This window comes from Peromyscus eremicus, chromosome 4 (assembly GCF_949786415.1).
Source record: "Peromyscus eremicus chromosome 4, PerEre_H2_v1, whole genome shotgun sequence".
In the NCBI taxonomy this organism is placed as follows: domain Eukaryota; kingdom Metazoa; phylum Chordata; class Mammalia; order Rodentia; family Cricetidae; genus Peromyscus; species Peromyscus eremicus.
In genome coordinates, this window is record NC_081419.1 from 99440725 (window position 1) to 99466089 (window position 25365).

The 25365-nt window shown below is 44.8% G+C and overlaps 1 protein-coding gene across 1 annotated transcript in view; it reads right to left on the bottom strand.

The window, feature by feature from the left end:
• Shc4 (SHC adaptor protein 4) overlaps positions 1–25365 on the bottom strand; it is a 96523-nt gene that overhangs the window by 54084 nt on the left and 17074 nt on the right. Inside the window, exon 2 of the mRNA XM_059261307.1 lies at positions 13295–13365. Coding sequence (XP_059117290.1) covers positions 13295–13365 — 71 coding nt within the window. The remainder of the gene's footprint in view (positions 1–13294; positions 13366–25365) is intronic.

Here is a 25365-nt window from a genome sequence, read left to right on the forward strand (position 1 = left end):
ATTGCCTGTAGTCCCCAGGGGCATTCCCTGACTTCTGATCTACCCAGGAATCCTGAAACAATGGCTGGCCGTGCCCCCTGCAGCCTGTGACTGCCTTCACGTGACAACCAGAGGCACTCCCTCCACATCCATGCCTCCTTAAGCTGTTGGGATCATCCCCGGGGAAACGTGAAATCTTTTCCTACAGAACATCAAGACTTGGCGACCTATGTGTTCAGTTTTGTTCAGCGTGGTGAAATGAAAGACAGACTGTGAAAGCCCACGGACAGGACACTTTAGAACGGAGCCTGCCTTCATGGCCGTGGGAACACAATGAACGCAGTCAGGGCCTGCAGACTGGGGAACAGTGGAAGGCTTCACACTCCCTTTGTGCCCTTATCAAGGGGGCATCACCAGCACCCCAGGAAGGTACACCCAGCTCTTAAAATATATCCTTTCACTTTAGGAGCTGGCCTCTCTGGTCCCAGAGCAGCAAATAAAGCCTTTCAGTGTGCCCAGCATTTACCCTCAAAAGGACTTATCGCCCCACTCTGTCTACTTGAATTGAATTATGCTTAAAATCTGATTCCAAAGAGCATTTGCAACCGAACCCAGCTTATTGTCCGTGGGTTGCTCTGTCTACCCTGGTGTTCTCTTTTGGCTTGGATGCAAATGTAGACTCATGAATCACACTAGAACCCAGTGGAAAACCCATTCTCTCCTAAGCAGCGCATTTCCCCAAGTCTCTCAAACTAACCGACAGGATGATGTCTGGCACCCCTTCACCATGATTTCTTGTAATATTTGAACACCTACACCCACAAACTAATGGCTCACAGGGTTTGCAAATGGTTAAACTTTGTGAAAATGGCAATAAAGAAATGGAGTTGGTTCAAACAACAACAACAACAAAATTGTCAATCCAAAAGTTTTCCTTTACTTTGGGATATGCTGGGCCTCCGTAAGACAACTCTGCTTTACATAAAATATTTTAAATATTATGAATCTTCGTCTTTTTGGATTTAGTGGCTGCACTGACTTGCTGTGTGACTGCTGACATGTTTCCTGGTCTCCGGGTGTAGCAGTTCTGGCCTTGCACGTAGGAGCACTGATTTGATCCCTAGCTCTGCAGAAACGGAGGGAGGCAAGAGCTTATTTTTAAAAAGTAAGGTCAGCTAATTCAATCAGCCACTTTATTTACCCCAATTCATTTAAACGGTGAGCATGCACTTCTAAAAATTAGGCCTGTCTTCAAAGAAGGAAGATTTAGCCCCGTTTAATCTTGCTATGGACAGTTTGCCGTAGAGATGTCTGTGATATTTAGAGACAGCAACTGATGGAATGAATGGGTAGCTTCTGTTACGTCTTCCTTTTTAAAGCATGAGCTCTCCTAAAAGCAAGGTTAGCATATCTGCCACAGATATCATGTGGGAGCCTCCGTGGTTTCAACGTGTGCATACGTAATCCTGAGAGAAGACGCTAACTGGCCTGGCTAGTTAAGTCCACAATGGTAAACAGTGGGAGAACAGCCCTGACCTGCACATCTGCCAAGAAGAATTCATATCATAGCTGTTCAGGTAAGCGTGACTGAGCTGAGATGATCTTAGCCCACTAGTAGCTGGTTCAAGTGCAGATGTCTGGAGTCGTTCCTAGAGATATTAACTTTGCACGTCTGAGCTGGGGCCTAGCAACCTGCAGCTTACCCAGCTGTGAAAGCACAGCTCACGGCCAGGATTGCACGGTGGATGAAACCTTCTCTTGGCCACACTGCACAGGATGACTGGTTCTGCTCTAGAGCTCTGACTGTATCTAGAGTTCTGCTGTATCAGCTCTGACCAGATGGCTGTATTTATGGATATGAAGGAATTAGGGTATGTGCTCCTAGAGGCTAGGGTAGGGAGGGCTGTACTGCCTTTGCACTTAATGATAGTCCATTTTGGAGAAAACCTGCTAGGATGAATATCTGGCATGATTCTTGCTCTAGCTCTTCCCAGCCTGCTCTGGGAGAGGGATTTTATTTTAGGTCTTATGACCCTTCCACACACAGGTGATGATGGTGACCTGCACTTTCTTTTACCTAGCAGCCTGGGGGCAGACAGGCCTCCATCTGCCCATTCAAAGGCTTGCAGGCATTAAGCCCTATTCCTCGACTGTGGCTACACAGAGCAGAAACACCAGAAAGTGTTGGCACGCACTGCAGACCGAATCTCACCTCCAGGCATTCTGATTAGATTAGTGCAGGATAGGCCTGCAGGCCTGTGAGGTTTTTGTTTGGTTCTTTGCTTTTGAGACAGGATCTTATGCAACCAAGGCTGCTCTCAAACTCACTATAGCTGAAGATGAACTTGAATTCCTAATGCTCCTGCCTCTGTTTCTCAATCATGGGACTACAAGTTTTCAACTCTCTTCCAAGTACTTCCAACAGAGCCTTAGCTGAATAGCATTCAAGGGCAGCAGTCTACAAACATTTTCTGGAAAAGTCTAGAAAGTAAATATGTTAGGCTTTTCAAGCCAGACAGTCTGTCACAATTCTGCTACTATGACTTTAAGAACAGCCATAAACAACATATAAAGAGTAGAAAGGCACAAACAACACACATCATTTTAATACCAACAGCACTCATGGACACTCTTACTTAAATTTAATTTCTACACAACACAGAAATATTTTTCTGATTTCTTTTCAACTAGTTAAAAGTATCCAAAGCACTCTGGGCTGAGAATGTGGCAAGATGAAACCCAGGCAGGAGGTCAAATTTAGCTCACAAGGTCAGAAGAGAGGGTTGGATTCCTTGGAACTGGAGTTGGATGGTTGTGAGCCACCTTGTGGGTGCTGGGAACCAAACCCAGGTCCTCTACAAGAGAAACAAGTGCTCTTAGTCACCGAGCCATCTCTCCACTTCCATTCTGTTCCTTCTGTGTGGAATGGTAGAGCAGGAAACCATTTTTGGGAGGAGGAAGGCTTTAGTATCAACTAACGTTCTTTCTTTCTTTCTTTTTTTTTTTTGGTTTTTCGAGACAGGGTTTCTCTGTGTAGCTTTGCGTCTTTCCTGGAACTCACTCTGTAGCCCAGGCTGGCCTCGAACTCGCAGAGATCCACCTGCCTCTGCCTCCCAAGTGCTGAGATTAAAGGCGTGCGCCGCCGCCGCCGCCGCCGCCGCCGCCGCCGCCGCCACCACCACCACCACCACCACCACCACCTGGCCCAACTAACTTTCATCAAGCTAGATCACATACATGATGCTACAGTGTAAGGTTCATAAGGATTCAGGAGTAAAACAGAAACATAAAATTATAGAAAATGCTACAAGGCACCCAAGTGAGGAGCTTAATGTCTCTCATCTTGCTCCCATGATAATGAGGAGTGAGGAAGGCTGGTTAAGTAGATGTCCATTCAGAGTTCACACTCCAGTGGCCTTTATCAATATCTGTGGCCTTGAACAAGTTTCTAAATCTCTCTCTGTGTGGTTTAAATGAGCATGGCCTCATGGCTCATAGATTTCAATTCTCAGTCACCAGGGAGTGGCACTATTTGAAAGGATTAGAAGGATTAGGAGAGGTGGGTTGGTTGGAGGAAGTGTGTCCCTAGGGGTGGGCTTTGAGGGTTCAAAAACCCATGCCGAACCCAGAGTTTCTCTCTCTCTCTGCCTGTGGATCAGGATGTAACTCTCAGCTACTTCTCCAGGACCACACCTGCTTGCATGCTGCCGCCATGATGATAATGGACTAAGCCTCTGAAAGTGTAAGCAAATCCTCAATTAAATGCTTTTTTTCATAAGAATTGTCTTGGTCATGGCGTCTCTTCACAGCAATAGAACAGTGACTAAAATAGTGTGTTTCAAATCCTTAAATATATAAAGTAGAAGTTAATAGTGCTTTGAACAGTGTCTCAATAAATGACATTTTCTTATTTTCATGGCTACCTTAAGACCTGGATCTAACCTTTGTACAATGCCCAATAACTCTGTGTGTGTGTGTGTGTGTGTGTGTGTGTGTGTGTGTAATGCGGCAAATTCTGCCTTCTGTCCAGTCATAATAGATAATACAAGTCTTTTTAAAGATAGATCATGTACCTGATTTCCTTCAGGTACCCCATGGCACCTAGCAGGCTACGCTGGAACAGCAATGCATTCAGGGTCTAATGTAATTTTAGCATGTCTGTGACACAGATACAAGGCACAACCCTCATCTTCCTACAGAAGCCAGAGACTAATCCACAACTTGACACAACCTACAGTCACCTGGGAAGAGAGTACCAATCATGTGATGATCAGGTTGGTCTGGTGGAATGTCTGTGGGGTCTGTTTTGGTTGTTAATTGATACAGGAAGACCAAGCCTGTTGTGTGTGGTGCTATTTCATGGGCCGGGCCCTGATCTATATAAGGGTAGAGTAAGCTAGCAAGTGTTTATTCTCCTTCTGCCCTTGACTGTAGATGCGATGTGACTAGCTGCTTGAGCTCTCCAAAATGATGGACTGCAACTTGCACCTGTACGGCCAATAAAGCCTCTCCTCCTCACGCTGCTCTTCAGTGTGTCTTATCACAGCAACAGTACGGATGCTAAGAGAGCCCCTTAGGGTGGATATACTAGTTCTCTCCAGTGCTGGAATGTTTGCGGCTGGTGACTCACAACTAAGTTCCTGTCACAGATATTGTCCTGTCTGAGATGTCATCTTACTCATGCATTTGTTCCATCTTCACAGAGAGCAGATATTGGACAATGCCTAGACACTTTGTTTCAATTCAACGCTGAAGGGCTAGTCAAGTCCCAGAACTGTCCATCGAGTCTGTGGTGACAGTGTTCTTCACCCACTACCTTTGCATAGACCTGTTCCCTCAGTGTGTCAAGGGATAGCTTCAAGAGCCCCCTAAAAAGTTCTCCATCTACCTGAGACCCAACAAAGAGCTGCGGTTGCAGTCCTCACATTTGCAAGCACCCTCACCCCATGCTGTCTTCTTTCCCTCCTAAGAGTTCATGCTACCACAGCAGAGGAGATGTAATTTTCAAGAATAAATCATAATAAATTAAAAGACCCTGCTATGGTTCAGACACTCACAAAATGCACAGCTCTCATATGTACAGCTCACATATGTATCATATGTAAGATACATCATATGTATTTATTCTACTAGGCAAGGCTCAGAGTTTCTGAGAGGAACAGCAGCAGGAAATGAAGAAGCCTGTTATTACGGGAGACGCACTAACTGGCTTGCGTCTCCTTTGGCCACAAGCTCTCTATTAATCAAAGTAAGGTCTTTCTCTGGATGCAATTCATGTTTAATGAATTCTAGAGGCCTCTTAGCATATGTCTCTAAAAGAACCATATCACTAATTTCTGTCTATGTAAGATGTTGAAGAATGAAGACCCACTATTCTCATATCCCCACTACACCCATTCGGTCCTATAAACAAAAAAGCCCCAATGGTTTTAAGATTTTCTAAGAACCATCTGTTCCAAAATAAGGAGTTGCTATGTGACACACAATCTAACTGGAGACCTCATTTTCAAATCACTGGATAGGAAGGCGTCCCTTACATCTAAGTCTCAAAGTGTGGCCCCTGGGTCAGTAGCATGGGTGTCACCTGGGACCTTAGACGTGCAAATTCCTGAGACAAAACTTCTGGGGACATGCTCCAATATTCTGTTTCTAACAAGCCCTTTTATAATAGTTGAGAATGTCCGTCTAAGGCTATTTTTCCCTCTCTTTAGTCAAGATTTGGAAAAAATAAACACTAAAATATCCTTGGCTGCAGATCTCCAAAACCTTGTGAAGGTGTTTTAGAGAGAGCTCACACATGAGGAAGGAGTCTGACATTTGAAAGCCATGTCCAATTGCAACTGAGGACTAAATGTCCTCTTACTCTGCCACATCTGGCTTTTAACATTTTCCTAAGATTTGTCTCCTAAAATTTTCTCCCTTGGAGGTAAAGAGCTGAAGAGTTACCAGACCAGGTTTCTACTCTTACCATCTGTGGACGTGTGAACCGGCCTTAAGATTCACATGCCTATACACCTCAGAAGGTGCATGGGTATCATGATACACAGTACACATTTGGCTCATGGATGTTAGAGTTTATGCTGAGGAAGATGATGATAATAGAATCTACTAATTAACAAACTTCTGGCCACTGTTTGATAGCTCGACACCCCATCTTGTCCCTTCACAATGGAAAAGGTTGGGGCGCAGCCTGTCACACTCAAACTGAGAAGTCACTCTCGTGCTCACAGCCACATTTCCAGACCTCGAGCCCATCAGAACCACACTGAGGATCTGTGGTGCACTTATTCTTTTCCTTTGCACAAAAATACATATGCATAGCACCAACAGGCCAAATGCTGGGTTGAACAGCCAAGTACCTGAGCAATTTCCCAAGGGCTCGTTATCCTAGAATTCTGGCTCACTTTAAGATTCCAGATCCTGTGGATTAGGTTCTCTATCTTTTTTGCCCTTTTCTAGCCGTGAATGACCATGAAGCTTTAAGAACTCCAGAGTCACTTGAAGATATGACAGTTATGACCAAAAGTCATAAATATTTACTGATGGTTTGAATGAGAACGGCCCTCATAGGCTCATGTATTTGAAGGCTTGGTCCCTAGTTGGTGGAACTCTTTGGAAGGGTAAGGAGGCGTGGCCTTGGTGGAGGAGGTTTGTCACTGGGGGTGGGCTTTGAGGTTTCAAAAGCTTACACCAAATCTAGTCTCTCACTCTCTGCCTCCAACTTGCAGATCCAATGTAAGCTCTCAGCTACTGCTCAGTGCCATCCCTGGCTGCCTGCTATGGTCATGGGCTCACCTTCTGAAACTGTAAGCAAGCCCCCAAATAAATGCTTTCTTCTGTAAGTTTCCTTACTCATGGCGTTTCTTCCCAGCAACAGAAAAGTAACTAAGACACCTGTCAACCATGTCCCAGACATGTGAGTGGCCCCAAACTCAGAGAGAACCCTGAAACTCAAGGAGTGGATAACCAAGTGCCCTGGTAGCTCCATATAGGAGCTCGGGGCGGGGGGGGGGGGGGGGGGGAGGGCTGTCCATGAGCCTCAGTGGCTGAACATGTGCTTTGCATGCCCAGATCCAGGATTTAATCCACAACAAAACACAGAGATTTGTTTCTGAAGAACTGCCTTGAACATCCCACTGAAGTCCATTGCTAGCCCTTTGCTCACTGCCCTGAGCTCTCCCAGGACTTGGCACCCTTCATTTGTAACTCATATTTCAAAGTGAAACCAGCTAAGTTAGTCAAAAGGCACAGGATTAGCCTACTTTGGGGCTGCAGGGGCAGCTAGGAGGCAACGACTCACGGCATCAAAGTTCTCAAGACAGCGAGTTGAACTTGCAGGGTCACTGCTCTAGAAAGGGAGAACAGGAAAGGAGTGTGATGTCAGTCCTTCTGGGTTATAATCCCTGCTCCCTTACTTGATACCCCAAAGTCCTGCCTTTTATCTGTACTCAAAAGTTCCCACCCTGCCCCTCATGGAGTAGGGTAGGGCAGATAGGCCCTCATGTGCAGCCTGTTGCTATCAGCTAGAGAAAATGAATCTTAAGCCAAGACCTCCAAAGGTAGCGCTCATCACTCATTCTCTGACAGCTCTCCATTTTCCCGCAGAGAACCCGGTGAAACTGACGCCCTTCACTGTGAGCCGTTACCTCCTTAGCTGCCTCTGGATACCCACAGTATGATGATCCTGTGCTGTTGGCTTGGCATGGCTGGTTTCATTCTCAAATATGAGTTACAAATGTGGGGTGCTAAATACTGGGAGAGGGCAGGGCAGTGAACAAAGGGCTAGAGGTCCCACACTTTGGAGTTACTATGTACCATGATGATGAACCCAATGTGGTGTGGTGGTTTGAATGAGAACGACCCCCCTGATAGGCTCGTATACTTGAATGCCTGGTCTCTAGTTGGTGGAACTGTTTGGGGAGGATTGGGAGGTGTAAGCCCCCAATTAAATGCTTTCTTTTATAAGTTGTCTTGGTCATGGTGTCTCTTCACAGCCATAGAACAATGACTAGAATACATGGCCTCTGAAATTTTCTTGAAGCTCAAAATATCAAGTTCTGTTCTTCAGGATGAAAGCCAAGCCTTTCCCACCAGCCCTCCCCTGGGATTACCCTGGTACATCTGTTCATCCTTCACCTCCAGGCAGGTTCCCACCTAGACCTGTATGATGAGGAATCCCAAGGAGAGTGAAGATTGGTTCCTCTGTCATTATGTAGATAGTTAATTCAGAGGAGGAAGGTGGACTTTATTTACTAATGACTTGATTCCTGGTTTATCTGTTTCTTGATTTAGGGCAAACTGAGGTCTTTTGTTCAATTTTGTTTTTAAAATCGTGGGGAGGGCATTTTTCTCTATTTTTTTAAGCTTTTATTGATTCTTTGTGGATTTCACATCATACATTCTGATCCCACTCATCTCTCTGCCTCTCTGAATCTGCCCTCTACCCTTGCAACCTCCCCCTCAAATCAAAGCCAAATTTAAAAGTAAAACCAAAAACCAAACAATACAAAGAAACAAAACAAAACAAAAACAGAAATTAAAAAAAAAAAGGAAGAAGAATCTTATCGTAGAAGCTGTAGTGTGGCCTGTTGAGATACACAGTTTACCCTTTAGTCCATTCATCTATACTTGAAAGCATTCATTGCCATGAGTCAAGGCCCCTGGTTTCTGCTACACCACGATAATGAGCTGTCACTGGGGCTCCTCTTGGACATCCTGCTGTTGTTCTGTGTCCTGGAGATCCTGACATTTTGGATCTGTAGGTTTGTCTCCTTCACATGCTCCAACAGTTCATAGATTTGGTGGGTGTTGGGGTCAGGCCCGCTCATAGCCCTGGCTCTGGGCCCGGGTGGTAGCTGGGTTGGTCAGCCTGCTAGCCTTCATGGGGAATGCATTTTTATGGAGGAGAGAAAATGACCATACTGTCTGCGACATGCTTTTCCCTTTCCCTTTCTCTCTTTTCTATTTGTTTCTGTTTTCCAGATATTTGAAGAAAAATGTGACTGTGTCTCTGCTTCCTTAATAATCTTATTTCTCTGTACTAGCAGGAAATGCCTGCTTCCTTGCCCTTTCACACTTTCTAACAATTCATTAACACCCGAGATCTGGGCCGGCATCAGGGCTAGGAGCTGGGGTAAGAATTATGAGGGAGGGAATGGAGAGATGGCCCAGAGGTTCAGCTCAATGGCTACTCTTTCAGGGACTCTGATTTGATTCCCAGCATCCACGTGATGCTTTACAGCTATCTGTAACTCCAGTCCCAGGAGATTTGATCCTTTCTTCTGGTCTCCACTGGCACCAGACATGCACGTGGTACACAGACACAGACATGGAGATAAAGAAAAACAAGTTTAAACAAGGCAAAAATGAATGAGAACAGAGAGGAGGAAGCATTCAGAAACCGAGATGGGAAATAGATGCTATAGAGAAGGTGAACCATTGTCTTATTCTGATCACATGAGAGGGATGAACAGTTTGCTCAGGGGCTTGATGCGACTCCAAGATGCCTGTTTGTCTGGCTGCATTAGTCCTAATGTCCATGGGAGAGGGGGACCTAGAGGAAAAAAATTCTGGACTCAGATAAAGTGTTCCTATCCTAATAATACACAGGGTGAACCTATTATTGTATACTAACATCCAAGCTCACATCCACATGGAGAATGTCTCCAGAAGACCTGCGTTTTCAGATAAAAGTTTCAAAAAATTACCATTACTTTCAGCAATATGTGAAACACTGTAAAAAGTTTTTTTTGTTCTATTTTTGTTTTTTGTTTTGTTCTTTTTTGTGTTTTTGGTTTCTGTTCTGTTTGGGTTTTGTCCTGCTTTATATATTTTGTATTTTTGTATTTCGGTACACAGGGTTTCTCTGTGTAGCTCTGGCTGTCCTAGAATTCGTTCTGTAGACCAGGCTGGCTGCCTGCCTCAGCTTCCCAAGTGCTGGGATTAAAGACGTGTGCCACCACCTCCTGGCATAAAAATAATTTTTAAATTTTTTTTTAACACAGATTTCACTATGTAGACCAGGCCAGCCTCAAACTCACAGAGATTAGCTTGCCCCCCCACTGCTGGTATATGAAGTTGTTGTTGTTGTTGTTGTTGTTGTTGTTATTGTTTGCTGTTGGTGGTGATGATGGTGAAGGTAGTAGTGGTTTCCTTCTTTCCTTTTTGTTTTGTTTTGGTTGGATGTTTGGATGGTTGACTGGTTGTGTGTGTGGGTGAGTGGGGTTTTTTGAGGGAAGAGGGGAGTGCAGGGAATCAAATTCAAGGTCTTATACATATTAGAACAAGTAGTAGCCAGCCCTTAGAATATATTTTTTAAAGTAATGTATGGGTAGTAACTAAGAGTATAAACTATACTGTTCAGAGCAAACCAGTAATACAAATCAAAAGCTTTCCAAACATCTAACTGTTTGATCTAGTCAAGACAACAGAGACAGAAAGCAGAAGGGTAGTTGGCAGAGAGTGTGGAGGTAGAGGAGAAGGAAGTGTGGAGGTAATGTTTAATGGGGGTACATGATGTTATACTGGGGAGATGAGTGCATTCTGGGGTGGATGTGAGTGATGATTATACAGTAGTGTGAATCAACATATCGTTCCTGAACTTAAAAGATGGTTAAAATGGTAACTTTGTTTTATATATTTAAGCACAATAAAAAAAATGCAGCACTAGGAAAATGTTCACTGTGGTAGAGGTTGTTTATATGTTTGTAATCTTGTGTACAGAAGTAAAGGCTGGAAAGATATTCTGAACACAAAATGATAATAGATATCATCTCTGGGTGGGATTATAAGCAGTCTTTCCTTTTATGTGTTTCTTAATGTTCTAATAACTATTCAATATTTGTGTAATTAGGAAACAATAAAGTTTGGAAGCACTCTGCTCACAGGTCCCTCTCTTGAGCATTATTTAGAGCAATAGTACTAGTTGTTACCTATAAGCACACTGTATTGTTACTTCCTTTTAATAGTCTGTTTCCCACCTCGAATGTTAAGTTCCACAGGAGCAGACCATTGTCTTACTCAGGCAGGACCCATAATGCTTAAGCAGTTTTGAGGCCCTCTGTAAATACTCAGGTAAAAGAATGGGTCTGTGTATAAACAGATCAACAGAGAATAAGCTCTTACTATCTCAGTCTAGGGCTCTTACTCCTATAGTAAAATTTTTTTAAATTTTTATTTTATGTCTATTGGTGTTTCACCTGCTTATAGGACTCTGTGAGGGTATGAGATCCCATGGAACTGGAGTTACAGACAGTTGTGAGCTGTCATGTGGGTGCTGGAAATTGAACCCGGGTCCCCTGGAAGAACAGCCAATGCTCTTAACTGCTGAGCCATCTCTCCAGCCCCTATAGCAAATATTAAAACTGAGAAATTTGTGAATTATACAGATTTATTTCTTACAGTCCTGGAAGCTGGCTATTCCAAGGTGAGAACCCCAGCAGATTCAGTGTGTGGCAAAGTTGCTTCTTTCATAGCAGAGAGCCCCTTTCTGTACCTTCATGGGGAAGAAGGGGCCCCCAGCTTCCCGTACTTCTTTGAAAAGGGGACTAATTCAACTTAAAAGCAGAGCTCTATCTTTGTTACTTAATCCCTTCCAAAAGGTATTGTATCTTAACACGACCACACCACAAATAAGCCTCACTGTATAAATGAGGGCACACTCAGACTACAGCACTCAGGTCGGAAGAGTTGGCATTTTTCTGTCCTATGCACCCTCCTGAGGCACCCAGGATCGACCCACTTCCCGGCATCTGAAGGGAGGATTACAGGGAGGGTTTTCTCGGGTGCAGGATCATTGAAAGGAAGCCTAAACAAATTCACAGGATGGAAAGTAGTCTAGAACCCGTGTCCTTTGGAGGGCAACACAGAGGGTGTGAGAAAAGTTGTGTAGAAAAGAGGAGAAATGCTGTGACCACTTCCGGACACGGGATCTGCAACCAGGTAGAAAGACACATATTAATAAATATCCTCCAAGCCTATTCTACAGGCCAGGGTCTGAGGTTGGTGCCACAAACACAATTATACGTCATTTATTTGATTTCTGACGAAAGACGATAAGATCTTGACGCTACTAAATTCTGTGTTTTTGTGCATTTATGTGCCTGTTACAGCACTGGAGGAATTGGACATTCCTATGTTATTTGTCCCCCATGTATTTCTGCTTCCTCTGACATTTGTGCAATTATGCCTATTAAGCAGAGGAATGCCAACGATTGCTGAAGAGAAATTAGGAAAGGCAGAATTGAACGCTTCAGAAGGCAGAGTCCAAGTCAGCATCCCCTAGGGTGCATTTCCTGGAACCCTGGAGATACGTGGGTTCATTTTATTATATCAAAAACCTAGTTTGGTCTAAATAACCTAAGAACATTTTGAGATAAGGTTTTTTTTTAAACCACAGCACAGGATTAACACTTCATTGCATACTGCAAGTCTGCTAGATGGGAGAAGGTCTTTGTTCTCAGGCTTCTGGGCACCAGGGCACTTCTATGTATAGAATCGCATGAGATGAGCATCAGGAAAGGTCATTCTCTCTCCATAATGAGGACGTTCACCTTTAAACAGGTGGCTCGCAGTCACAGACCCAGATGGGAGCTGTGGCACGCCTCTGAGGTACACTTGGCACCCTGCACAACAGATGCCCCAGTCTTCGTTCTGAATCATTTATCAAACCGTTCCTCTCACCTCCTCCCGTCACAGCCTTCCCAGCCGCTGGTGTCTCTTGTCTCCTTTTCCATCCTTGTTTTAAAGTTGACTCTAAGGAAGCCTGCCTTGTACTGGTGCTCCTGACTTGAGTCCTGCCTTACAAGGGCTCCAGTTTCTTGTATTGAGCTACATGGGGCAACTCTGGGTAGACGTCCGCCCACTTCATTGTACAAAATGGAAAGCTCTCCAGACAGGTTCTCCCGTCAGAGAATGAATGAACAGGGTAGCTTGGCCTTTATGATGTTGAAAGTTCTTGCTTGGTCTCATTTTGTGTGACTTCTTTGATGTGTTGGAGACTATTAATATCTCATTTCTAGGCACACTTTTAACCACTTTGGTACCTAGGAAAACAGTTACTTCTACGGACTGAACCACCAACCACCTTGTTCAATCCTCATATGTAACGCTAGTGCTTGTCTATACAGGTCTGAAGCTTTCACACAACGAGACTGAGCCAGTCACGAAAGGTCAATGGGGCAGTTCTCCCTTCTGGCCACATCAGTGGCTTTGAAGACATCCTAAGAGATGCACAGGAGAAGCCACAGTGACTTTAAACCACAGACCCTTAAAGCCCCCCCCTCACCCCCCCTCCCGCCCAGTTTCAATCTCTTACCTTGTAACTTGGGTTCTCATTCCAAAATCCAGAGACCTCATTGACTGTAGCACTTCAATGCAGCCCATGTACTAGAAAAAAAGAAAGGAGAAGTAGAAGGATGCAAATACCAAAACGCCATCTCTGAGCTACACAGTGATTTACCGGGCAGTACCCACAGTCGACTCCTGATGGCAACTACGTGTGTGTGCCCATCACCTGCGTCGACACTTCTGACCACCAATGTGCACACATGTCCCCTTGGCTATAAAACACCAGTTAACGACAAAGTAAATACAAACTTAGGTATTGGGAATGCCAGTGACAGGGATGACCTCAGGCTCAGAAGCTGGTGAGTGTGGATCTGACGCCTTCATACTGTGCGGGGTGCAAGAGTCATACACTGGCTTTGCAAATCTTCATTTTAAAGCCCCAGTTAGTGACTCAACTTTTCTACATTGGTTTTGTCCTTCGTAAAATGAAAATACAATTGGAACTGTTGGGAGAGCTAAATTACATCACCTATGGAAAGCTTTTAGAACAATGCTTGCTAGGCATAAGGGCACAGATGTCAGAGGAAACAAAAATAAATGGGAGACAAATAATACAGGACTTTTCGGTCTCCTAAGTGCTGGCACAGGCATATAAATGCACAAAAGACAGAATTTAGTAACATTAAGAAGGTCTTATATCAGGGCTGGAGAGATGGCTCAACAGTTAGAAGCACCAGCTGCTCTTACAGAGGACCCGGGTTCAAGTCTCAGCACCCACATGACACCACTGTCTGTAATGCCAGCTCCAGGGGATCTGAGACCCTCACACAGACATGCATGCAGGCAAACTACCAATGCACATAAGATAAAAAAAAAAATTATCATCTTTTGTAAGATCACTGTAGCTCAAAAGAAAAAGAAAATAATCACGCCCTAAAACAGTGCTTGGTAAGTTTAGCTTGAACACAGAACGTTGAAAAAGATGTTGTGACTTCGAAAACAAAAACATGTTCATATTCAACATGACAGCAGGGGAGTCAAATCAGGGATGTGGTTGAAGAGGCTTAAGCCAGTGTGAAGGTGGATAAATAGTGAGAGGATGCAGTAGGATGCCCCCCCTCCCGCCCCCCCGAGAGAGGGAAGTAATGCTAGCCCACTCGGAAGAGGGACTGTAGCAACAAGGAGGAGACAGATTCAAGTGACATCATGGAAAGACATACCACAGGATTCAGCAGTTAATTTGCTGCTAGAGCAGGAGAAGAGTGAGTCAAGGCTGACTCAGCTGCCTCCAGCCCGGGCACAGAGGAACCTGTAGTACCATCAACAGGACTGGGGGCGGGGTGGGGGCAGGGAGGACAGGATAGAAAGGTTGTGAATTGCTTTGGAGACCATTGATTGCAAGACACCAGTTGGGGAGCCAGGAAGTAAGAGGCTGACAGCGAACATTGAATTCAGTGTCCCCGAGAGGACAAAGCAGGGACACAGTCCCAGCTTTCTAAGCATCTCCGCAGGTGAGGCTGTGCGATCCTCTCAGCAGAGCAGCAGTGACGGACAGGGTTCACTGAAAACGGCCTTGGAAAGCCGAGTGGTGTGGACGAAAGGGCTCTCAGGGCCTCACAAATGAGGCCCTTCCTGTTTTGTTGTCCCTTGGAAGGCATCAGCCTCCCTTGGTGTTGGAAGAGGAGGGGGCCCTCACTCCTCAGATCCTCTTTGTAATGTTTCTGAGTGGATTTTATAGATGCCTCATTCCCAAGCTGCCTGGGTGCTCAGCTGCTGCTGAACGTCTGGCTTGGGGGAGACATTCTCAGACCCCACTACTCGTACTGCTCCAGGGGTCTTTGATCCTGACATAAAACCACTCTGTGTGCTCAACTTTCTAGGTCTGAGCACTGCAGGGAGGTGAGCTGTCTGAGGACAGGGACTGACTGTCACTTAAGGCTTACTAGACAATGGAAGGTCGCTTGAGGGGCTCTGCTGGAAAGCACATTTCGGAATTGTAGTGAAGGAGGACGCTCCGGTCCTCCATGCACCATGAGGCAGATGGAAAGGACGGCCTGAGAATCCTCATTGGCTGCTCGACTGCATGGCCCTCTCTACCCTCCTCACCCCAGAACCTGACTCATTCACCCCAAATTCCTACACACCCTTCTGGGGAATATTGGGGTCTATATACAAATGGGGAGCACGTCTGGGCTACCCTTCCAATTCTCCTCCAGGAGAATTGGTGCTGAGGTGAGTACCTGCCAGGCAGTTATAAATCACTAACTCAAGCTGATATGGTACACTGACCTATCTGTACATGCCTGAAAGGTGACAGGCACTACATTTTCACACTCCAACAGAGAGATTTCTAACATATAAATAAATATATAGTCATATGTATATGTTTATTTTTATAAATTTATATGTACATATTTATATATTTAAATATATATTCAAGCAGTGAGGGTGTGATTTATATATAATATAGTATAAATATTATATACAATATAATATAGTATAAATATTATATATAATATAATTAATATAATATTATATAATATATTTAAATATAAAATATATATATAAGTCACTTACCCTCACTGCTGATATCGCTTCACATCTATTACCGAAACAGTCATTACAGTCAATGCCTAGACCTTTGCTTTCTTTGCTCCCATTACTAAGTGTCCCACTCCCACGCTTTGATAGAATCTTGGCCTCCGTTCTTATCCTCAAATCCACCGAACCCTTCCCAAGGGCAGGGACTTCCCACTAGCCATTCTCCCTGACTGACTTGTCTCTCTCCACTTTACAGAGCTGATTATTCTTCTTACTACAGGTTTTAATTAACACGAAACATCCTTAGGTCCTCTCCTGGCACTCATGAGCACAGCCCTTACTTGTAGCTTCCACGACACTGAGCATCGTCTGTCAATGGGCTTGCTCATTTCCTTGGCTGTAAGCGCTGTTGAAAGAAGGGACTGAGACTGTGCCCAGCACCCAAGAGTACTTAGCAAACACACGCACACACACTGAGAGAGAGAGAGAGAGAGAGAGAGAGAGAGAGAGAGAGAGAGAGAGAGAGAGAGAGAGAGCGAGCACTACAGTATCTGGTGCTCTACTATATGTACTTTATTATTTTATTTTTATATTTTCCATTGTACCTTTAAAATGAGTAAAGAGAAGAGACGTGGCAGAGGGTGACGAAGGTTTGGCCAAGTCTCTCCACCCTGTGCTGAACAATAGGAACACCAAGGTCTCAGAAAAAGACGTGAGTACTGCTTCAGTCTCATTTCCTGTTGTTGTAATAAAGGACCCTGACAAAATTGACTTAAGGGACTAAGGTTCTGTTTTGGTTCAGAATTCCAGGGTATGGTCTATCGTGGTGGGTAATTCAAGGCAGAAGGAGTTTGAAGCCACTGATCCCATAACATTCTTTTCTTTTCCTTTTATCTCATCTGTATTTATCTTTTTTAAGCAGAATGTGACTGGGCACTATATTTCCATTCACAAGCCTTGCTGAGTTATAAGACTTAGGGAAGCTTAGAGTTTTGTTCTTGGTCCTTCGGGAAACAAGCCACATGGGGAATTCCTCCAGTCACACAACATTCTTAAGGCAGAAAATGATAAACGATTGTGCTTGCTTTTTTTTGTCCGATTTATGCAATCCAGAATCCCAACTAGGGAATGGGGCCACCCACAGTAGGCAGGTCTTCCCACCTCAACACAGTCAAGGTAACTGCATCCCCTGGTCCTACATGTTTAACATTTCACCTGCAGGAACCACAGCTTACTAACAAGAGTTAAGGACCTTTGAATCGACTCACAGTCCCTTCTGTGATGGTTAGTGTTTGTCAACTTAACACAAACTGGTGTCACATGGGAAGAGAGAACCTCAGTTGAGGAATTGCCTCCATTAAATTAGCTCATGGGCATGTTGGGGGTGTGCATTTTCTTGATAAGCAATCGCTTATCGATAAGAAAGTAGTCTGAGCAAGTTATGAGAGTGAGCCAGTCAGCAGCATTCCTCTAAGGTTTCTGATTTGGTTCCTGCCTCCACGCTCCTGCCTTGAGTTCTTGTCTTGGATTCCCTCATCAACAGATTCTAGCCTGTAAGCTAAAACACACCCTTTCTCACCCAGGGTGGTTTTGGTCATGGGGTTTTATCACAGCGACAAATAACAAAAAAAAAAAAGGACACCATTGTTGCAGTGAACTACCCCTGGGCTCAGAGTGGGGAAGACTACCATGCTCACATGACAGGCATTTAAGTGACAGGCCCTGCAGTTAGTAAGTGTAAAATAAGACAAAGAAGAAAATACATCGGAAAGAAATGCTAAAGACTGTCATCCAAGTACCACAGAACAAAGCTGCCCTTGCAGCAGATACTCAGCCACAGCAGAGGCTGCTACACCAGCAAGAAGACACTGCAGGGTTCTCCCGCCATCTTTAAACAATTTCTAGTCCTCCTCATTTAAAAAAAAAAAAAAAAAACCAACATAGAGAACGAAGGTGAGATATCCCTTCAGAACCGCGAGGCTGTCTGCACTTCTAGCCCTGCTCCTGTGTGGAGGAGCAGACTGCTGAAGGCCCTTGGCTCGTGCAGAGCTGGTGAGGAAAGCTCAGGTGCCTTCCACACTCACTGAGACTGCCTGAGCCACCAACTACTTCCTCCTCCTCCTCCTCCTCCTCCTCCTCCTCCTCCTCCTCCTCCTCCTCCTTCTCCTCACCTCCCTACTGCTTGCTTTCCTCTGAACCTCTCTCTTTCTTTGGCTTTTGTGAGAACATGTTTCCCCAATTTAGCATCTTTCTCTTTGGACCACCTTTCCTCAGTGTTCGCTGTGGTTTCTTTTCATCCCGTCTGTATTTCCTCTAAATGATGATTCCTGCTCTTCTCCGCCTGTGAAAATGCTTTCCAACCCCACTAGAATCAGGAGGGACGCTTTAAAACTGTCTGATCTGGGTCAGTGAGATATCTCAGTGGTAAGAGCCCCTGCCACTGAGCCTGATGATCTGAGTTTGAAATTACTCCAGAGAGGATGTTTAAGTGGCCAGTAAGCATATGGAAAGGCATCCAACATGATCCATCAACTAGACAAATGAAAATCAAACCACTTCGTAACCTCCGGGAGGCATAATTTAAAACAAATAAACAAAAAAGTCAATATTAGTAAAGATGTGTAGAAATTGGAATTGCCTCACACTACTAAAAAATGCTAAATAAGCTGGGTGGTGGTGATGGTGCACACCTTTAATCTCAGCCCTCAGGAGGCAGAGCCAGGTGGATCTCTGTGAGTTTGAGGCCAGCTTGGTCTACAAAGCGAGATCCAGGACAGGCTCCAAACTACCAGAGAAACCCTATTTCAAAAAAAAAAAAAAAAAAAAAAAAGCCTAAACGATGTGATGCAGCCATGAGGGGAAATAGCTGACCAATGCTTCAAGAAAACTAAAGAGAATTAATGTCCAAACCAGCATTCCTACCCCCAAAAGAGACCCAGGAAAACTGAAAATACACAGCAACACATAGAAGTTGTATTCACAATAGTCCCAAGCTAGAAGCATCCCAATGTCCATCAACTGATGTGTGGAGAAAGGACTTATAACCGTGCCCCAACATGGTGCCTGGCACTGAAAAGGAATGAGGTGTGGAAGCATGCTATAACACAAACTCTGAAATCTCTCATCTGGGGGGTGGGCAGTGACAAAAGAATGTCTATTGTACGATTTCATTTATACAAATATCCCAGAGTGCTGCCGTCTTCCCTCCCGCCACCCTCTTCTACTACTCTTCACGCATCTATTGCTGAAAAGACCAGATATCTGTCCATTTTCTGTCTCCCATACCGGAAGATGAATAACTGGGAAATAGAACTGGGAAGGATGGGGACAGCGTGTGGCTGCTGGCAAGTGTGGCTTCTTTCAGAGCTGATGACAATGTTCTAAAGTTGGTGATGGTTGCACAACTCGATGAATATACCAAAAAAAAGCCCTAATGAAGGGTATACTTTGAATACTATTATGAATGAACCATACGGTTCGACACAATAAATGAACTGTATGGCACGTGAACTACATAGTAAAGCAATTGCCCAGAGACGATGACAGATAAGGAGCCAAGTAAGCAATATCTGCAGGCAGTACATGACCCTGGAATAAACCACTCAGGTATAAGTGGCTGACTAATGAGTAAGTGACCGGAGAATCAGAAGTCATCACAGTCTGAAATGTTACCCACTACCCTGGAGGCAGTGTTCTCTGTTTGCCCTTTGGGGTCCCAGAGAATTTTGGTCACATCTCCATGCTGCACTGACCCAGTGAGTCCGGAATTTGTTTCAATGTCTAAACCCCAGCTCCACTGCAGGCTTCTCAAGGACAGGGAAGCAGCAGTGTGTGTGTGTGTGTGGGGGGTAATCTTAGTCATCATTCTGCCCTGCACCTCTGACAGTGCAATACACGATTTATTTCAAGGAATTTGCCAAGAAATGATGTTCAGGAAGTCTCAAAATAGCCTGCATCCTGGCTGGACCACCTAAAACATGTTCATTTTTAAAGGAGTATGGCATCCGTTAAGATAACCCTGGAGCTAGGTCACCTGAAGCTCTCCTGACAGGTTTGCTTTGAAAGGTGGGTCTTCTGGAAATGGACGGGGAAAATCCTTCTTCTGGACTGGGAAGATGCGCCGCTCAGAACACACCCCCCTCCCCTCCAGAAGTCACCGGGTATTGATTGACAAACATTGCTTCTCTTAGAGATGGGGCAGCTAGGAAAACAGAACGCCCCCCCCCCCACTTCCCTCCGCTTCGTTCTCTGTTCTATTCTGTTTCTCTCTGTGCCCCTATTACTGAAAACACTATGTATGTGTCCGTTTTCTGTCTCCCTCACTTGAAGCAAATAATGAAAAACAGGATTGCTCTGTCGACATCACCTGGAGTACTGCCTGGCACCCCACAGCTCCTCAAATACATCTTGGTTAATTAAATTGAACCTTTAAAAAAAAAAAGAAAGAAAAGAAAACAAAGAAACTCTGAGCATGAACTGAAAACTCCTCTTTCTATACCAAGGTCAAAGCTTAGAAACCTGGACTTCTTCCCTCATTTACAAATAGGAACTTGGCATACAAGGAATTCTAACCTTCTGGAGTCCTTAGTGCTCACAAAAATGGAATCTTCTAAAAGTAAGTTGTGCCTTCTGCTGATTCTGCCAAGAGGGAGACCTCATGACCAGGAGAGAGCCCAAGCCAGACAGCAAGGCTAGGGCTGGAAAGGCCTGTTGTTCTGGGACCAGTTCCCTGTCTTTCTCTCCTCCACTGAGCAGACCCCATCACTTAGAGACTATATGGAGGGAACTGTCTCCACTCTACTTCTGTTCCTGGTTTCCCGGAAGTCAGCAGAGCTGGGGACATCTAAAGTAGAATTTCTGATGATTTTTAGATACAAGTGAGGCTTTAAGTTGATTCAGAAGAGTTTCTCTTTGATAGAGGGAAATCCAGGACCCTGCAAATAAAATAGTTTAGGGGCAAAAGTCAGAATATACAATAAAAATCTTAGTCTTGTTGTCACCTTAAAATGACTAATAGACTGAGTTGCCTGTAGTTGTGCATAGAAACCTTCTAACTCTTTTGAAAAAGGCCCTGGTCATCAGTGGGCAAGGCAAGAATGCCGGCCATTTCTTCCCTCATTCCAACCATCCTACTCCATTGAAAATCCCTTACACGAGAAATGTTTTGAACTGAAGGAGGTCTCATCTCTGCCTACAGACCTGAACACAGACGAAACCACCCAACTGGAGGTCATCCCAGAGGCAAATCCCACACAGAGAGCATTTGCAGGGCTGTGACCTCACCGAGGAACAACACTGAAGCCACAAGTAGTTCTTTCTGTTGCTGTGCCTAGGCAGAACAATCATCCTATGTTACCGTGTGCTTTTGCACAAACAGGGATGTGCTCCATCTACTCTCAGGCATATCGCTTCATTTGATCCCCAGGATGAAACTGGGGCAGGACCTAAAGAAGTGGGCAATCCCTTTTGAAAAACTGATGGTCAGAGGCTCAGTGCTCTGCTCAATGGTCCTGGGGCTGGTTAATGTAGAGCTCAGATCTTCTGATGTTTAAAGCTGTCTATATCATGACACCTCCATGCCCCCAAAGAAGTTTATCAGGTAGGAGAAATGCTACTCTCTAGGTCTATAAAAAAGTACAAAACAGACTCTTTGATATTTGAAAAAGTGTAACATAGTGTGTGTGTGTGTGTGTGTGTGTGTGTGTGTGTGTGTGTGTGCCTGTGCACACTGGTGTTGAACACTGCTTTAAAGTCAAGATTATGGCATCTTACCCATGAGACAGCTATTAATAACAGTTCTCCTTGGGGTCTTGGATCACATAGAGGTTTCCCCATAACGACTATCCTCTTAAAGTATGCCATGTACCAAAATTGGTGTAATATAGGGAGATATTTAAAATGAAAATGAATCCATGAACCTGAACATCTATAGATTAAAGATACTGCATTGAGTCTCTCCTCCACCTATCCATCCACTAGACCCTAAACTAACACACTAGCTCTGTCTCACCATGTCATCCCCTTCGCCACATTATGGTGTAGCAAGATGGCCCTAGCCAGATAGTGAGCACCATGTTCTTGGACTTTCCAGACTCCAAAACCACAAGCCAATAAATTTTGTTTTGTTTTGTTTTGTTGTTTTTCGACACAGGGTTTCTCTGTGTAGCTTTGCGCCTTTCCTGGATCTCACTCTGTAGACCAGGCTGGCCTTGAACTCACAAAGATCTGCCTGCTTCTGCCTCCCAAGTGCTGGGATTAAAGGCATGCACCACCACTGCCTGGCACCAATTAAATTTTTATTCTTTATAAATTGTCCCTTCTTGAGTGTTATGTTATAGTGTAACCAGTCTGTCAAGGATGAAGATATTCCAAGTAGAGACACATGTGCCCCTCCCCTTAGTTACCAGATAATTGAATCAATGGACCCAAAGAAATAGACTATTCCTAAGAATCTCATGCTGTGAAAAGGAAAAAGCTAAAGGCTGGTGCCAGCCAGAAAAGGAACTTGTCTTCCAGGAAGAGATTCCCCACAGTTCTGACATGTTCTCAGACCACTGTACAAGAAAGGACAGGCACTGGGCCAACGGTCAGTGATGGGGAAGTGCACACCTTGCCTAGCCTGCTTGGTTGTACATACTTCCTGTCTTCCACCTACCCATAAACCTACTGCCCAGACTCTGAAGATGTACTTGGGGGACACTGGACCCTCTTTATTCGTACCTCTTACCTAAGTGGCCAAATTGAACACATCTGCTTGCTCTGTTTTTCACTATTGCTCTGTCTCTTCAGTTGGCCAATTGAGGATAGGCTAAAGTCAGGTTGATAACATTGCTGGGACTCAGGCCCTGACTCTAAGAACAACAGCATCAGAATATGAACTCAGCCACCTCAGATGGTGAATATGTCTTCAGTTCCACCTCATACCAATCATCCTTTGTGTTCTAAGAAAGCAGGAATTGGAGCGGACAAAGATGAATTCTCTCTGACAAAAATTCTCATTGTAGTCTTTGTAGGGAATCCCTAGGCCTTGGATTTTGCATTCAATGGTTTTAATTTTGCGACTAAAATTCAAAAGTTGCAACTAATACCTTAAGCAAGGCTTTGTGGCCCTGTGCCCAAGGCTTCCAGGCTGCTGTTAAGAGATTTTTATCAATGTGTAAAGGCCTAATCCAAGGAGACCATGAATGCTAGCCTCCTGTTCCAGGAGAAAGTCTTCAGCCTTTTGGGACTGGTGGCTTATGATGCAAATGGGAATTGAGATCTTGGCTTGCAGAGCCTTGTGGTATCAGTTGACTGCTCTCTCCTGGCTCTTTCCTGATGCAGGCAGGGGAGTCCTCGAGCATGTCAAAGAATTAATACATTCAGAGGAGGAAAAGCTTTAAAAGTACTAATTTAAGTGTGTGTGTGGGGGAGGGGACTGAATAATTGATGCTTAGCAGCTGCTGAATCAGAGGCCGGCCGTGGTTAGAGAGGCAGGCCTTTCTTCCTCCCCAAGGGTTCATTCCTCTAGACATAGTCTCCTTCTTTTATTTTCATTTTTCTGCTTCCCCTGCTGCTTTCTTTTGTATACGTGGGGATCATTAGTGCCAATCCAAAAATATTCCCAACTTTTCCCTTCCCCGCATATGGATTTTACTCCGTTAGCCTCTTTGAAGGTGGACACAGCTCCTCAGTTGGTGGATGGCATCACACAACAGTGATCAGTCCCATTTCTTTCCTCTTAGAAATCTGAAGTCACTGCTGACCCTGGTGGTTGAGTGAACAGAGTCTCAGACAGTGTGCTGTCAGGAAGAAACACTGAGCTCCACACTGACGTATTAACCCAGAACAACCTGACTGGCCCTGCCAGGGTCCACATGAAAGGGAAGCGAGACTATCACAGTCTGAGAGTATGGACGTCAAAACTCAGACAGGCTTGATCTGAGCTTTCCATGTACTTACTAGCTGTTCAATTGTGCAAACCATGTGTTTGGCCTATGGAGAGGCTTCAGAGGATAGAAGTCCCTATGTTGGGATGACAGTGTTCTTCTTGGACATCTCCAATGCCACCTGCTTAGTTTGGAGAGCTGGTGAAAAAGCCTCAACTACTGTGAAGGGACTTCATCAGTCAGGAGCACTTTCTCTAGGGATGTGTCAACAGACTGCAGAGCTGTGGAGCTGTGTGGTAGGAGGAGCTTCAGCTAAGGAGCTTCAGGGAAACCAGAAGATTTCTCAGAACAAGGGATGTGGGAGGAGTCGGGAAGGGCAAGCAAGGAAGGCTGGAAGAGGGGTTACCAGGTAGTGGGTGCGGGGCAAGAGTAAGGGGTGCTCCACAACTCCAAGGAGTGCAGAGAGATGAAAGCCTGGAGACGTGGCAGGGAGTATCAGCAGGGAGTATAATACATTCCTTTCCAAACCAGATGCGATGGTGCACACCTTTGATCCCAGCAATCGGGAGGCAAAGGCAGGCAGATCCCTGAGTTCAAGGTTAACCTAGACTACGGAGCAACTTCCAGGACAACCAGGACTACATAGAGAAACCCTGTCTCAAAAAAACAAAACAATACATTCATGATGAACTGTTTGACAGTTAAGAGTGTGGAAGCTGAGTCTTCCGAAGTCTTCTATTCTCAGAACCTAGAACAGTGTGGAGCCACCGTGGACTTTCTAAACAATTGCTGAATGCCTGATTATTATTACCAAACTTCAGACAAGCCTCGCTTAAACGTGATAGCAATTTCTCCTCGTTCTTCCGTGGGATTCCAAACTACATTTCCTTCCAACCCACTTCTTAGACCCAAATAAATAAAGCTAAAAATACAGCCCGGGTCATGAATCATAAATGAGATGGAAAAGCAGAGGCTCACAGAGGCTAATCTGTTTCCCGGAGAGGCCTGCTGGATGTCCTTTGCTCTGAAAGGCTAGGCAAAAAGCCAGCACCATGTTCTTCAGACCCTCAGTGTGATTTGCAGGCCTGCTACCCGGAGTCTAAGCTTGCCAGGCCCAGAGGTAAAGGACTGGAACCTCGTGCAGCCCATTATAGAGATGCAGGCCCAGAGGCAGGTGTCAATAAGGATGCTAACGGGTGTAGACAAAGAAATGATGTGACTATTGTCCTCATGGTCCAGGATGTCCACCATGGCTTTTGTTTGTTTCTTCTTTTTGGCTATGGCTTCAATGCTGTAGCTTCTGTAGCAAAAGCAACACCATAACTCTGTCAATCATTCCAATGGCTTAATGAATGACTGTTGCTGGAGAATTTCTCTCCAGCTCCCGCCACCAAGTCCCACCAGTCCCAGAGCCCACTTGTAAAATAAACACACAGACTCTTACATTATTTAAACTGCTTGGCCATTAGCTCAGGCCTGTCATTGCCTAGCTCTTACTCTTATATTTAGCCCATTTCTATTAATCTTTACTTTGCCACGTGGCTCATGGCTTACCGGTACTTTACATCTTCCTTGTCCTGGCGGCAGCTCCAGGCAGTCTCTCCCTTCCCTTCCTGTTCCCTCAATTCTCTTCTCTGTTAGTCCCGCCTATACTTCCTGTCTGGCTATTGGCCAATCAGAGTTTATTTAC